This window comes from Amblyraja radiata, chromosome 1 (genome assembly GCF_010909765.2).
Source record: "Amblyraja radiata isolate CabotCenter1 chromosome 1, sAmbRad1.1.pri, whole genome shotgun sequence".
Lineage (NCBI taxonomy): Eukaryota > Metazoa > Chordata > Chondrichthyes > Rajiformes > Rajidae > Amblyraja > Amblyraja radiata.
This window is the reverse complement of record NC_045956.1, coordinates 1,794,184-1,808,075: the sequence shown is the minus strand read 5'-3', so window position 1 is coordinate 1,808,075 and position 13,892 is coordinate 1,794,184. Positions and strand designations below refer to the sequence as shown.

The window sequence follows — 13,892 nt, the reverse complement described above, 5'->3', positions numbered from 1 at the left end:
TCCCCATATTTTCTCACGCTGTTTTTAATAAGCTAGAGTAGACCTTTCAGTAAATATTTTGAACCATGTTGGAATGAGTAAAAATATAAATGATACCTGATACCAGGCACATGCAGATCGGAAATTTTGCAAAATCTCATGAGCACTGTTGGAATTGATCAAATAGACAGAGTATTAGCCACAACAGCCAGGCTTACACATAACCACACACATCGATGTCGAAAAACCTCAATGTAGAAAATAAACAATGCAGGCAAGTTATGCAAGGCCAAACGTTAGATGTTAGCAGTGTTTAGAGATGAAGTGCAAGGGGAGAATAAGGCGGCATGATGGTGAACCAGATAGAACTACTGCTGGTGGACAAAAGTGCTGGAGAAACTCAGCGGGTGCAGCAGCATCTATGGAGCGAAGGAAATAGGCAACGTTTCGTCCCGAAACGTTGCCTATTTCCTTCGCTCCATAGATGCTGCTGCACCCGCTGAGTTTCTTCAGCACTTTTATCTACCTTCGATTTTCCAGCATCTGCAGTTCCTTCTTAGAACTACTGCTGCACAGCTCTGCTGACCCCGACATCCAGTGTGGATTTTGCACATTTTGTATGTTTAGAGATGCAGCATGCAAACAGGACTTTTGGCCTACTGACCAAAGGACACTATTTGTACATTATCTCAGTTTCATATCCTACATACTACACACTACCACCACCACCACCTAAAGATGTCAATCCCAACCTAGGAACAGCTACCACCTGGTCACAGGTGTGACTGGAAGAGCTGGAAGTCCCTCAATAGGGACTTTCATAACAAGAGGATTTCTGTTTCGGAGTAAAGAGGTTCTTCTGCAGTTGTATAGGGCTCTGGTGAGACCACATCTGGAGTATTGTGTACAGTTTTGGTCTCCTAACTTGAGGAAGGACATCCTTCTGATTGAGGCAGTGCAGCGTAGGTTCACGAGATTGATCCCTGGGATGGCGGGACTGTCATATGAGGAAAGATTGAAAAGACTAGGCTTGTATTCACTGGAGTTTAGAAGGATGAGGGGGATCTTATAAAAACATATAAAATTATAAAAGGACTGGACAAGCTAGATGCAGGAAAAATGTTCCCAATGTTGGGCGAGTCCAGAACCAGGGACCACAGTCTTAGAATAAAGGGGAGGTTATTTAAGACTGAGGTGAGAAAAAACTTTTTCACCCAGAGAGTTGTGAATTTATGGAATTCCCTGCCACAGAGGGCAGTGGAGACCAAGTCACTGGATGGATTTAAGAGAGAGTTAGATAGAGCTCCAGGGGCTAGTGTAGTCAAGGGATATGGGGAGAAGGCAGGCACGGATTATTGATAGGGGACGATCAGCCATGATCACAATGAATGGCGATGCTGGCTCGAAGGGTCGAATGGCCTCCTCCTGCACCTATTTTCTATGTTTCTAATAGGCTTGGTACAGGGATGGGCTGGTGCAAGACCAATATGAGCACATGGGGCTATACAGATGCGGCAGTCACAGAATGTGAATGTGGACCACCTGTACAATCCATGCCACACCTACTAAGATGCCCACTTCTTGGTGAACAATACTGTCTGGAAGATTTAGCGGTGGCAAACAAGAAGGCTGTCCACTGTGCAAGAGCCTGGCTGAACATTTGAAACATAAATGATGGACAGGAAAGAAGAAGAGGGGTAATTTACACAAGCCAATTAACTTACAAACCTGCATGTGTTTGGAGCGTGGGAGGAAGCCGAAGCACCCAGAGAAAACCCACGTGGTCACAGGGAGAACGTGCAAACTCCGTACAGACAGCACCCGTAGTCAGGATCAAACCGGGGCCTCTGGCGCTGTAAGGCAGCACCTCTATCGCTGCGCCACTGTGCCCCCCCTAAATGTGTATGAATTTCACCTGGGTCTTCCAGTTTTCTTCACACTCCACAAAGATGGGTAAGGTTCATTAGCTGCTGGAAAATGGGCCCTGGAGTAGCTGGCTGGTAAAGAGAGTGAGAGCAGAGTTGATGAGTGGACCTGGCCTTCATCTGTGAATGGACCTCGCAGTCCATCCATCAGAGACTACAGCTTACAACGGAATAAGTGGGGGGATGAGACTGATGACAACTCTCTAGACAAAGCATACACTTGTTTGGTCGCCAATATAAGGATAATATTAGAAGTCAGATTGGGAAAACGATGAAAACAAATACATCTGCTTAAATTAATTGAGGAATTAGGTCAATTCCAAGGGAACATTGGTAAGGATAAGAAACATTGAAAAAAACAAAGTTCTCAAAGTATTAGTATATCATTGAATTGAAACAGGCCTCTACATTTTCCTACAAATGGTGTTTGCTGACAGCTGTTCTGGACGTTGTGTAGTTAGTGCGTGCTTCCATTGCAATGTTTTAGTGGGAGAGTGTGCCTGCAATGCTAAAGCATGCTTGAGCGTGCAGCCTTGCGGTAAAGTGTATACAACAAATACATATTGCAAAATACTGTAAGCATGACATGGGGAGGTGAGGCTGGACGGGATGTGGGTCATGGCGGGGGGGGGGGGTTGGAATTAGTTTTATCAGTGAGTGCAGTATGTCTTGATCACCACTACATCCTGATTTGATACAATACATTTAGTGAGTCATATAGACAAGGAAGTATATTGGTTTAGCTGTCAGTCAGTGCTGAGTTTGCAGAGCACAACTACTCAGAAACACAAAAGGCCTGGTGTTGTTATCCTAAAGGGCCTGTCCCACTTACGTGTCCTTGGCATGCTAATTACGCGACCTCGTGGTCGCGTTGAGCCGTGACGGTCCCGCGAAAGTCGCGCGCGATTACATGCGCCCGCACAGCCGTCTGGAGCTCGTGACGTCATTTGAAGATGGACACAAAGCTGGAGTAACTCAGCGGGACCGGCAGCATCTCTGGAGAGAAGCAATGGGTGATGTTTCGTGTCGAGACTCTTCTTCAGTCTGAAAAGAAGGGTCTTGACCCGAAACGTCACCCATTCCTTCTCTCCAGAGATGCTGCCGGTCCCGCTGAGTTACTCCAGCATTTTGTGTCTATCTTCAATTTTCTTGGCCCTGCTCTGGGAGTAGAAGTGGGGGCGGATCCGGACCACAACGACCGTGAGCCCCAGGCCGAGTTCGGCGATCATTTGCCTGCTTCTGCTGCTGTTGGAGGTGAGACGTTGCGTCGCGCCCGGGTCTTGGGCCTGTCCCACTTTGGCCGTCAGTTCCGCGACAGGCCGTTGGCGCGCGAAGATTTCGTTCACTACAAAGATTTCGGAGCCCCGCGTGATGTCACGCACAACTACATACCCCTCCGCGCTTCTCAGTGGGACCGGCCCCGCGTGGCCATACGATGCCCGTACGCCTCAACGTGACCACGAGGTCGCGTAATTTGTGTGCCAAGGACACGTAAGTGGGACAGGCCCTTAAGAAAGAGAAAATTGGGCAGGATCCTCCCTCCCAGGGCTATCCGGCAATTGATCTGAATATCAGGTGTGGATACCATTCATTGTCAGTATTCACATGTAAACAAAAGGCAATTAGCTGAGATACCATGGATGCAATCGCTCTGGTAAAATTGTTCACGAGGAATACATGGGAGAAGGAACGGGTCAAAATTGACGGAGAAAATTCTGAAAGTAGATCTCGAAAACAGCTTTTGTCAACATGGTTATAAGTGGAATGCCAATCTGTGTATTTAAAAAAAACTGTGATGGATAAAACTGATGGTTTATGTCATGCACATTTATTTTTTTGAATTTGACCTAATCTGCATATTCTGTTAATATTGCAATTCAGTATCTCAATTTCAATGGAGTTAAACCTCACTCTGAAAGCCTTTTTGATCTTACAATGATGTCCTAGCCACCTGAGCTCACTGGGTCACCATTGCTTCTTGCAGCTTGGGCCCACGATAGTTGGAAATCACAGTTTAGTTTAGTTTAGAGATACAGCGTGGAAACAGGCCCTTCGGCCCACTGAGTCTGCACCGACCAGCGATCCCCGCATATTACACTATCCTACGCACACCAGGGACAATTTACACTTATAACAAACCAATTTACCTCCAAACCTGTATGTCCTTGGAAGTACACAAAAATGCTGGAGAAACTCAGCGGGTGCAGCAGCATCTATGGAGCGAAGGAAATAGGCGACGTTTCGGGCCGAAACCCTTCCTTGGAGTGTGGGAGGAAACAAAAGATCTTGGAGAAAACCCGTACAAACTCCATACAGACAGCACCCGTGGTCGGGATCGAACTCGGCTCCCCACCACTGCAGGTGCTGTAAGGCAGCAACTCTACCGCTGAGCCACCGTGCCATCACTAACATTGGTGATCTGTGTGTAATGCATCGTCTGGTCTGCCTCTAAGTTGCTTTGACAGCAGGCCAGGCTTCATCCCTAAGGTCAATCACTGTCAAAGCAGTCTGAGATATTAACCCAGTTGTATTGTCATGAAGAGCATGGTCATGCAGCTGGCATTAATACCCAGTAATGAATGACGTTTTGTTTATATCACCTGAAACAAATTAAAAGTCCCAAGCCTAAGGCAAACAAAACTCTTTTCATAAGCCCATGGTTGGCTATGTTGGGATGAAGCCAGGCATTCCCACCCCACACACTTTGTTGTCCTTGTGTGTATTTCAAGCTACAGGTGATTAATAGGTTCACCTCGATAGCCTCCGGGGAGTATAACTGAAACCCTTGCTGGTAAAAGCAGTCACAGTGAATGTGGTTCTGTGACAGGGCTTCAAACATACCACAGGAATCCCCTTTAAAATCAAAGGCACTTTGTGTGATATTTTTGTAAAATAAATATTCCATGTAGGCCTGCAGGGGTAACTGCTCTCCAAATTCTTGCAACATATTAGGGAAATTTTGCTTTCAATCCGAGTTGGCTGTGGGCAGGAGATGGTCAGGATGGTGAAACGGCTGAGGTTGTGCTGGCAGACACTGACCTAGGAGATCATGGTGTAGTGATCTAATATTGGCAGGTAGTGTGTTGCAAGCTTCGTGCACTAGTTGTACTGCCAACTTCCAAGTACAAAAATCTACCGAATGTCATTAATTTGGGTTTGCCAGCTGTGGATCGAAGATCTAGTGAAATAGGTGAGGGTGAATGAGAGAGGCTAGGCAGGATGTGGGATTTATGTTATTCACAATGTGATGCATTCAACTCGCAGTGACCAGGGAAACTATTTTGTTTGTGGCCACTCTCCAACAATAGGAAATGGGAGATGCTGTGCATATGTACAGGAAAGCCTTTTATCTACATGAAAATCAACGGGGTTGTGTTTGCTATAAATGTAGACTGGTTGGGAATGACCTGATGTAAGGTCATAAGAAGAATCAGAACTTGGAAAAAGGTCAGTACAGGGGCTTTTGAGACTTTGACAGTAGGGTTGAGACACTGAGCAATATGTTGGATGGGATCAGGTAGCGAAAGGGGCAGTTCTTGACTTGGACTGTTGCAACCTCAAGGGTTGGTTACGTGATTGGTTGGAGGGACTGGGATGATCAGAAAGATAGCTGGGAAGAAGATGGGAAGTTGTTTTTAAGGAATTTGATCAATGTTGACAGTGGGGGGAGTAGGGTTATGTGTCTGAGTTTGAACATTAGGAAAATATAATTTAGACTAACCTGACCAATGATAGAACAACAGACACAACAGCCATGGTTCAGGTGAGGCCATCTTTTAGGTGCATGGGAAAAAAAAACTTTGCACATGACATTAAAATGTGAATTGCATCCCATTTAATGCCACTGGAAGAAAACGAATAAACAGCAATTGGCACATCTGATTGTGTCTTCTTTTCGTGTCAATAGACAATAGACAATAGGTGCAGGAGCAGGCCATTTGGCCCTTCGAGCCAGCACCGCCATTCAATGTGATCATGGCTGATCATCCACAATCAGTACCCCGTTCCTGCCTTCTCCCCATATCCCCTGACTCTGCTATTTTTAAGAGCCCTATCTAGCTCTCTCTTGAAAGCATCCAGAGAACCTGCCTACTCGCCCTCTGAGGCAGAGAATTCCACAGACTCACCACTCTCTGTGAGAAAAAGTGTTTCCTCATCTCCGTTCTAAATGGCTTACTCCTTATTCTTGAACTGTGGCCCCTGGTTCTGGACTCCCCCAACATCGGGAACATGTTTCCTGCCTCTAGCGTGACCAAGCCCTTAACAATCTTATATGTTTCAATGAGATGCCCTCTCATCCTTCTAAACTCCAGAGTGTACAAGCCCAGCTGCTCCATTCTCTCAGCATATGACAGTCCCGCCATCCCGGGAATTAACCTTGTAAACCTACGCTGCACTCCCTCAATAGCAAGAATGTCCTTCCTCAAATTAGGGGACCAAAACTGCACACAATACTCCAGGTGTGGTCTCACTAGGGCTCTGTACAACTACAGAAGGACCTCTTTGTTCCTATATTTGATTCCTCTTGTTATAAAGGCCAACATGCCATTGGCTTTCTTCACTGCCTGCTGTACCTGCATGCTTGCTTTCATAGACTGATGAACAAGGACCCCCAGATCCCGTTGTACTTCCCCTTTTCCCAACTTGACGCCATTTAGATAGTAGTGTCCATCTTGTTACAAATGTTGACCTCGCTGTCATTGTCCATCCTGAAAAGGACGCAGGCGTCCGGCGACAATCAGTGGGAGCCATCACTTGTGGCAATAGATGATGGTGGTAGCAGAATTAGCTTGGGATACATCCAGTTTCCAGCCCCGCGACCTGGACGCTTCTGCTATGGGGCCATCTGATTGGGTTTTGGATCATTTCCTTCACAATGGACAAATGATGTTGCACTACACAATGAAGAATACTCGGTGATATGATATGTTGGAAGTTGGTTTCACAAATGAGGAAGTTGAAAGTAAAATATTAGTGTAGTAAAAGCCCTCATGATCACATGCCTTGAGATTTTCCCCAGTCAGAGGCTAAACTTCATTTACTGAATCTTTCAAAGAAACTGACCTAACCTTCTAACTATAGAGATAAGCCTTTTTCCATTGCAGTTAAAATTAGAACGACAGCTGCACCAGCAATAGGCAGGAGTGCAGTGGGTGCAATTGGAATTCTAATATCAACATTGCCCCTTAGTAAAGGGGAGGCATAACATGATGGAATATCTCCTGTGAGTGCTGAGATTGATACCACAGTGACAAAATAACAATTACACTGAGTGAGTAAGTAAGTGGATCTGTTCCAAATGTATTATTAATGTAAAGTGTATTTAAAAGAACATTGAGAGAAATGACAATTTGGAACAAAAATGATGTAACAACACCACAGAACACATAGTAAATGGGTGTTCGATTAATGGTGGGGTTTTTGGGTGGTCGTGAATCAATAATGACGAGAGGTAATGCTGTTAATACTGAGCAGCTTTCCCTGGTTTAGTTGCCATTTATTGAGAGGCAGCTTTTTAAAGGCTGCATTTTTATTTTTGATTCCTTCATCTGTCATTTCTTTCGATGCTGCCCCGTGCACAGCTGTTAGCATACTCAGACAGGCCTGTTTGCTTGTGGCACACAGGGAACAAGGGACCCCGTGTTTTTGACTGGTGCTGCTTTCCCACCGGGCTATCCAATTTATGAAGAGACGCGGGTGAAACTAACAGTCTACGATGTCAAAGAGAAGTCCCAAGACACCGTGAGTATTCAACTCTTTTTATTGATAAACAGGTATCCTCAATTTAAATAAAATGAAGCCTGAAAAATGTATGGTATTTTTTGAAAACCGTCAAGACAGACTGTAAATATGCAATTACTCTGCTGGTAGTTTACACCTCTGCATTAAGTGGACAGATTGTAGTATATATGGAACAGCACATCAGATGAGAGGCAATCCAGTACAATTTAGTCTCTGTAGTGATCCTTTGTACTTAATATTGTGCAGCTATCTTGTCAAGCATTAGTAATCGCATCATAGAAACATATTAGTAATCACATCATGAAAACATATTAAGCACGGGACTGCTCTCACCCCAGCCATAGACTGTTTACCCTCCTCCCATCCGGGAGGCGCTACAGGTCTCTCCGTTGCCGGACCAGCAGGTTCAGGAACACAACTTAACTCTGCACCTCGGTGATTGCCAGTCACCCCAGACACTCCTTCCCCCAGAAAAATTGCATTACTACAACTGTTGTACATATATATATATATATATTACTGCTCATTATTCTATGTTCGTTCTTCTGGGTGAGATGTTAACTGCATTTCGTTGTCTCTGTACTGTACACTGCACTATGACAATAAAGATTGAATCTGAATCTGAATCTGATATGGATGATGTTGATGTTCTTCGATTATGGAGAAAACTGAATCAATGTGAAAATCGAATTTAATTGTAAACTATTCAAACATTGCTTATTCTAAAGATAAAAATTTGTCGATTTCATTTTGATGAAGAAGACAACATCAGACTTGTGCCCTTGTCATAAAATGCTCATGTTTGTTGTGCTGAAGCTTCTGGTTGGAAAAAATCTTTGTTGAGAAACTGGAGTACCTTAGAAACAGGCGTTAAACATGGGACAGATGTCATTAGATGTGTGTTTGATGATGGTAAAGCATTTTATCTGGTCGTACGCATCTAACAGGGAAGTAAGCATCTGCCGAGATTTAGCTACTGGCCGCAATTGACTAGAAAATGATCAAGTATAAAATACTTGCACAAATGGGTTCAATTCCTGCCAGGAAAACTACACCCTCCCATGTTTGTTGTGTGTAAATCAGATATAAAAAAAACATTTTTCCTCATGTTTTAATATTTTAAAAAAACATCTCTGAAAAAAATCGACTAGGTTCATCCAGGACAATTCACCTTAGACTGCCGGATGTTTGTGTGGCATCATCCCTGTGTGCGATGGTATTATTAACGTGTGCAAAGAACCAGCCTCTGGCTCATTGACACAATTTGGAGTAATAATGTGCAACTCATGAGCATTGTTTTTAACTCTCAGTCAAACAAAGTGCAACTTTCACAGCACGTTTCTGACGAAAAATGGATTAAAGGCTCTCGACTGGGATGTTACTGCATTATGGTCTGTCAGAGTTTTAAATACTGTACGTACTTGTCGCATTAGCCTCTCAGAAGTGGCTCTCAGAAAGCTAATTGCATATTTTCAAAGTCAAGCACAGCTCAGATATTCTGGATCTCTGATTGCCTGAGGACTCCTGCTCCTCTGACCCCGATTACAAGCTTTTATGCTGCTGTTTTGTGGCTGCCAGGAGAGAATTCTTTAAGGCTGTGACCGGCTTCTCATGAATCTAGCCGGAATCTAGCAGGATAAAACACAGCAGCTCTGATCTCTCATCTGGAACTGTGCATGTTGTTGTTTTAATACCATAGTCAGAGTGAAAACCATCCTCATTACTATATGGTAAATATTCCCAATTTCATTTTATTTTGCTGGGTTGTCAGGAATTAAAGTCATAGAGTTGGGACTATTCCCTGGAGCGCAGGAGGATGAGGGGTGATCTTATAGAGGTGTATAAAATTACACCTGCATCCCTAAGAATGACTCCAACGCCATCATTAAATTTGCCGACGACACCACGGTGGTAGGACTGATCAGTGACAACGACGAGTCAGCCTACAGGGATGAGGTCCAGCACCTGACAACCTGGTGTGCCAACAATAACCTCGTCCTCAACTCCAAGAAGACAAAGGAAATTATTGTCGACTTCAGGAAGGTCAGAGGAGGCAGTCATACCCCCATCCACATAAACGGGACTGAGGTGGAGCGCGTCTCCAGCTACAAATTCCTCGGGGTACACATCTCGGAGGATTTGTCCTGGTCCCTCAACACCTCCAAGCTGATCAAAAAAGCGGAGCAGCACCTTTACTTCCTGAGGAGGCTCAAGAAAGCTCACCTGTCCCCCCAGATACTGACCAACTTCTACCGCTGCACCATCGAAAGCATCCTGACCACCTGCTTCACGGTATGGTACAGCAGCTGCACCGTAGCGGACAGGAAGGCACTACAACGGGTGGTGAAAACCGCTCAGCACATCATCGGTGCCCCGCTCCCTGCCATGGATGCCCTCCACCGAAAACGGTGTCTGAGACGGGCCGGGAAGATCATCAAAGACCCCTCCCACCCCAACCATGGACTGTTTGCCCTCCTCCCATCAGGGAGGCGGTACAGGAGCCTCAGGTCTCGTACTAGTAGGATGAGGAACAGCTTCTACAACAACACTATCACATTGCTGAACTCGGAGTCCCGCCGATAGATTTCTCCGTCCACATTGTTTGATTATTCTGTATTTTTTATTTCTATATTGCACTATTACTATGGACTGACGCTAAACTGCATTTCGTTGTACCCATACTTGTATCTGTGCAATGACATTAAAGTTGAATTGAATTGAATTGAATGAGAGGAATAGATCGGGTAGACACACAGAGTCTCTTGCCCAGAGTAGGTGAATCCAGGACCCGAGGACATAGGTTTACGGTGAAGGGGTAAAGATTTAACAGGAATCTGAGGAGTAACTTTTTCAAACAAAAGGTTGCGAGGGAATGGAACAAGCTGCCAGAGGAGGTAGTTGAGGCTGGGACTATCGCAACATTTAAGAAACAGGTGGACAGGTCCATGGATAGGACAGTTTGTAGGTGGGACTAGTGTAGCTGGGACATATGGGCAAGTTGGGCAGAAGTGCCTGTATCACTCTATGACTCTGTGAGTTATACAGCACAGAAGGCAACCTCATCTCCTTTACACAGCTACATCTCTTCACCAGATAACGGTTGTCCAGGGTCTGAGCTCCCCAGGGGAGCATGGGTGAAGCTCAACAGACTTAGTTGGGCGTTTCAACGCCAGCGTGTGGAGATGGGGACTCCCTCCGCCAGAGCCCAGCCTGTGAATGTGGAGCAGAACAACAGACAGCCAACCATGTCATCTCTGGGTACCCGCTCTACCACCCACCAAATGGAACTGTGTCAGGGCCTGGCAGACATTGACGCCAACAGAGACAACAACCTGGCTGCTCAACACCCGGCTTGAGATCTCAATATTCCTTTGGTTTATGTTTCATTCGCATGAAGAAGAAGACAGCACAGAAACAGGCCCTTCAGCCCAACTTGTCCATGCTGGCCAAATTGCCTAACTGAATTTGTCTGCTTTGTTTGACCCTGACCCATATCCCTCCAAAAAGGACACAAAGTGCTGGAGTAACTCAGCGAGTCAGGCATCATCTCTGGAAAACATGTTAAACCAGCACTTTGTGGTAAACCAGCATCTGCAGTTCCTTATGTCTCCATATCCCTCTAAACCTTTCCTATCGATGTATCTGTCCAAGTGTCTTTTAAATGTCGTAATTGTACCTGTGTATCACTCCCTGTGAAGGCTCGTTCTGCAAACAGACCACCCTCTGTGTGAAAATGTGCCCTTACACCTATTTATGCTCCCTAGTTTTAGACCACTATTCTGGGAAAAGGACTATTATTTTATATGCTTCTACAAGGCCTTTCTCAGCCTCCTCCTCTCCAGGAAAATGAGCTGCAGCCGATCCAACTTCTCCTTGTACGTCAAACCCTCTGGTCCTGGTAACATCCTTGTAAATCCTTCTTGTATCCTGTCTAGTTTCATCATGTCCCTGTTATATCAGGGTGACGACAAGAACTGGACAGTACTGCAAATGCAACTTTACCAATAGTTTGTAAAGTTGAAACATAATATTCATAGAAACATAGAAACATAGACAATAGGTGCAGGAGGAGGCCATTTGGCCCTTCGAGCCAGCACCGCCATTCATTGTGATCATGGCTGATCATCCCCAATCAGTAACCCGTGCCTGCTTTCTTTCCACACCGCCCCGCCAACAGTCTGTCTGATTTTTCGTCTTTTTAAAAAAATTTTAGTTTCAAAGTTATTAAGGTGTGAAAATCTTACAAACCGCGCCTGCGCAGATTAGTCTCTTCTGTCAGTGCCCGGCGTGCAGACTAGTCTCCTGTCCTGTTATTCACCGGCGGTGCCCAACTCGCCCAGCGTTGCCCGGTGTTGCACGGCCACAGCCACACAGCCAGTCGGCCAGAAGCGGCCGTAGGGGTCGGCCAGAGCTGCCGCGGGCCACAACCAGTTCGCACTAAGTATGCGCTAAGTTCGCGCGTGACGTCATTTGCATCATGCTTACCAATCAGCTGGGCAGGAGGCGGGCCGACTGAATTTGGGCGTCGCACGGCGTCGGGCGGTGACGTCATCGCGCAACGCCACGCGCTAGGCGTATGCCGTCAAGACGCTGTGTACGCCGTCAAGACGTTGAGTACGACCGCAATGCGTCTGCGTGCCGACAGGCCGTTGGCGTGATGTCGGGACCAGCCCCGCACTTCTAAGTGGTTTGGCCCCGCGCGGCCATATGGCGCCCGTACGCCTCAACGACCACGAGGTCGCATAATTTGCGAGCCAAGGTCGCGTAAGTGGGACAGGCCCTTTACATTATCCTGCCCACACACTGGGGGCAAGTTTACATTCATACAGTTACACCAAGTCAAATAACCCACAAACTTGAACGTCTTTGGAGTGTGGGAGGAAACCGAAGATCTCGGAGAAAACCCACACGGTCACAGGGAGAACGTACAAACTCCGTACAGACAGCACCTGTAGTCGGGATCGAACCCGGGTCTCCGGCGCTGCATTCACTGTACGGCAGCAACTCTATCGCTTGGACCTCCCTGGCACTGTGTTTGGTGCATCAAATTTATAAAATTGTCATTTGGTTCCATAATGGGAGGTTGATGGTTCCCTGAAATGAGTTGTCCATTTGCCTCGTTACCTTCACACTGCCTTCATAATTCTCAGTTTTTAAGAAGGAACTGCAGATGCTGGAAAATCGAAGGTACACAAAAATGCTGGAGAAACTCAGCGGGTGCAGCAGCATCTATGGAGCGAAGGAAATAGGCAACGTTTCGGCACGAAACGTTGCCTATTTCCTTCGCTCCATAGATGCTGCTGCACCCGCTGAGTTTCTCCAGCATTTTTATGTACCTTCATAATTCTGAAATCTATCAGCTGTTATTATATTGTTTAAAATTATTCAGTTCGATTGTACTGTATGGGTATGAATTATATTTCATCGCTCACTTGAAAACTATCATTATATAAACATTGTTATGTTGCAACAATATTAAGCAGTCACTCAACACACTTGTTGCAGTTGTCCTTGCTTTCTCCCTCTCTCTCTCTCTCTATCCCCTCCCCTTTCCAAGTTCTCCCACTGGTCTTATTGTCTCCGACTACATTTTATCTTTGTCAGGCCCACTCCCCTGACATCAGTCTGAAGAAGGGTCTCGACCCGAAACGTCGCCCATTCCTCCTCTCCACCTGTCGCCCTGAATAAGCAAGTTCGGTATTTCAACTGCGCATGCCCAGGTCATAGGTCATTTCAGATTCAGATTCAGATTCAGATTCAATTTTAATTGTCATTGTCAGTGTACAATACAGAGACAACGAAATGCATTTAGCATCTCCCTGGAAGTCATTTGCGATAAACATTCTCGCCAGCTGAGCTTCTGCGTGTATACAGACCTGCGTTTCATCCGTATTTTCCAGTTTTGCTCGTTCGGGGTGAGAAAATACCGCTTTCAAAATTATTAACTAGATGTATCTATGGTTCATTTGTACGAAACTACAATGATTTTGTTGTTTTAATTTTTTTATGCTTCGGTGTTTTACTGCTTTATGCTTCAGAGCTTTAAGCAATATTATATTTACTGAACATAGCAGTTAGTTTGAGACACTGGTATACAGTTATACGCTCATTGCAGTTATTGGTGTGCCTGGCAAGAACTTCAGCAAACAAACGTCTACAGTTTTTTGTGATATATTTGGATTTGTTCACTCCTTGCGGCATAGTAATGCAACTTTATCAGCGGCAGTATGTAGGACGCTCCGGGTT

General features: G+C 45.5%; 1 protein-coding gene across 3 annotated transcripts in view; it reads left to right on the top strand.

Annotated features, from left to right (window-relative positions):
- inpp4b (inositol polyphosphate-4-phosphatase type II B) overlaps positions 1–13,892 on the top strand; it is a 589,015-nt gene that overhangs the window by 323,851 nt on the left and 251,272 nt on the right. For 2 of the 3 annotated variants that reach the window (XM_033050984.1, XM_033050903.1), the window contains exon 7: positions 7,530–7,646. The exons of the other annotated variant lie outside the window; for it this stretch is intronic. In XM_033050984.1, coding sequence (XP_032906875.1) covers positions 7,530–7,646 — 117 coding nt within the window. The remainder of the gene's footprint in view (positions 1–7,529; positions 7,647–13,892) is intronic. 3 annotated transcript variants of the gene reach the window in all.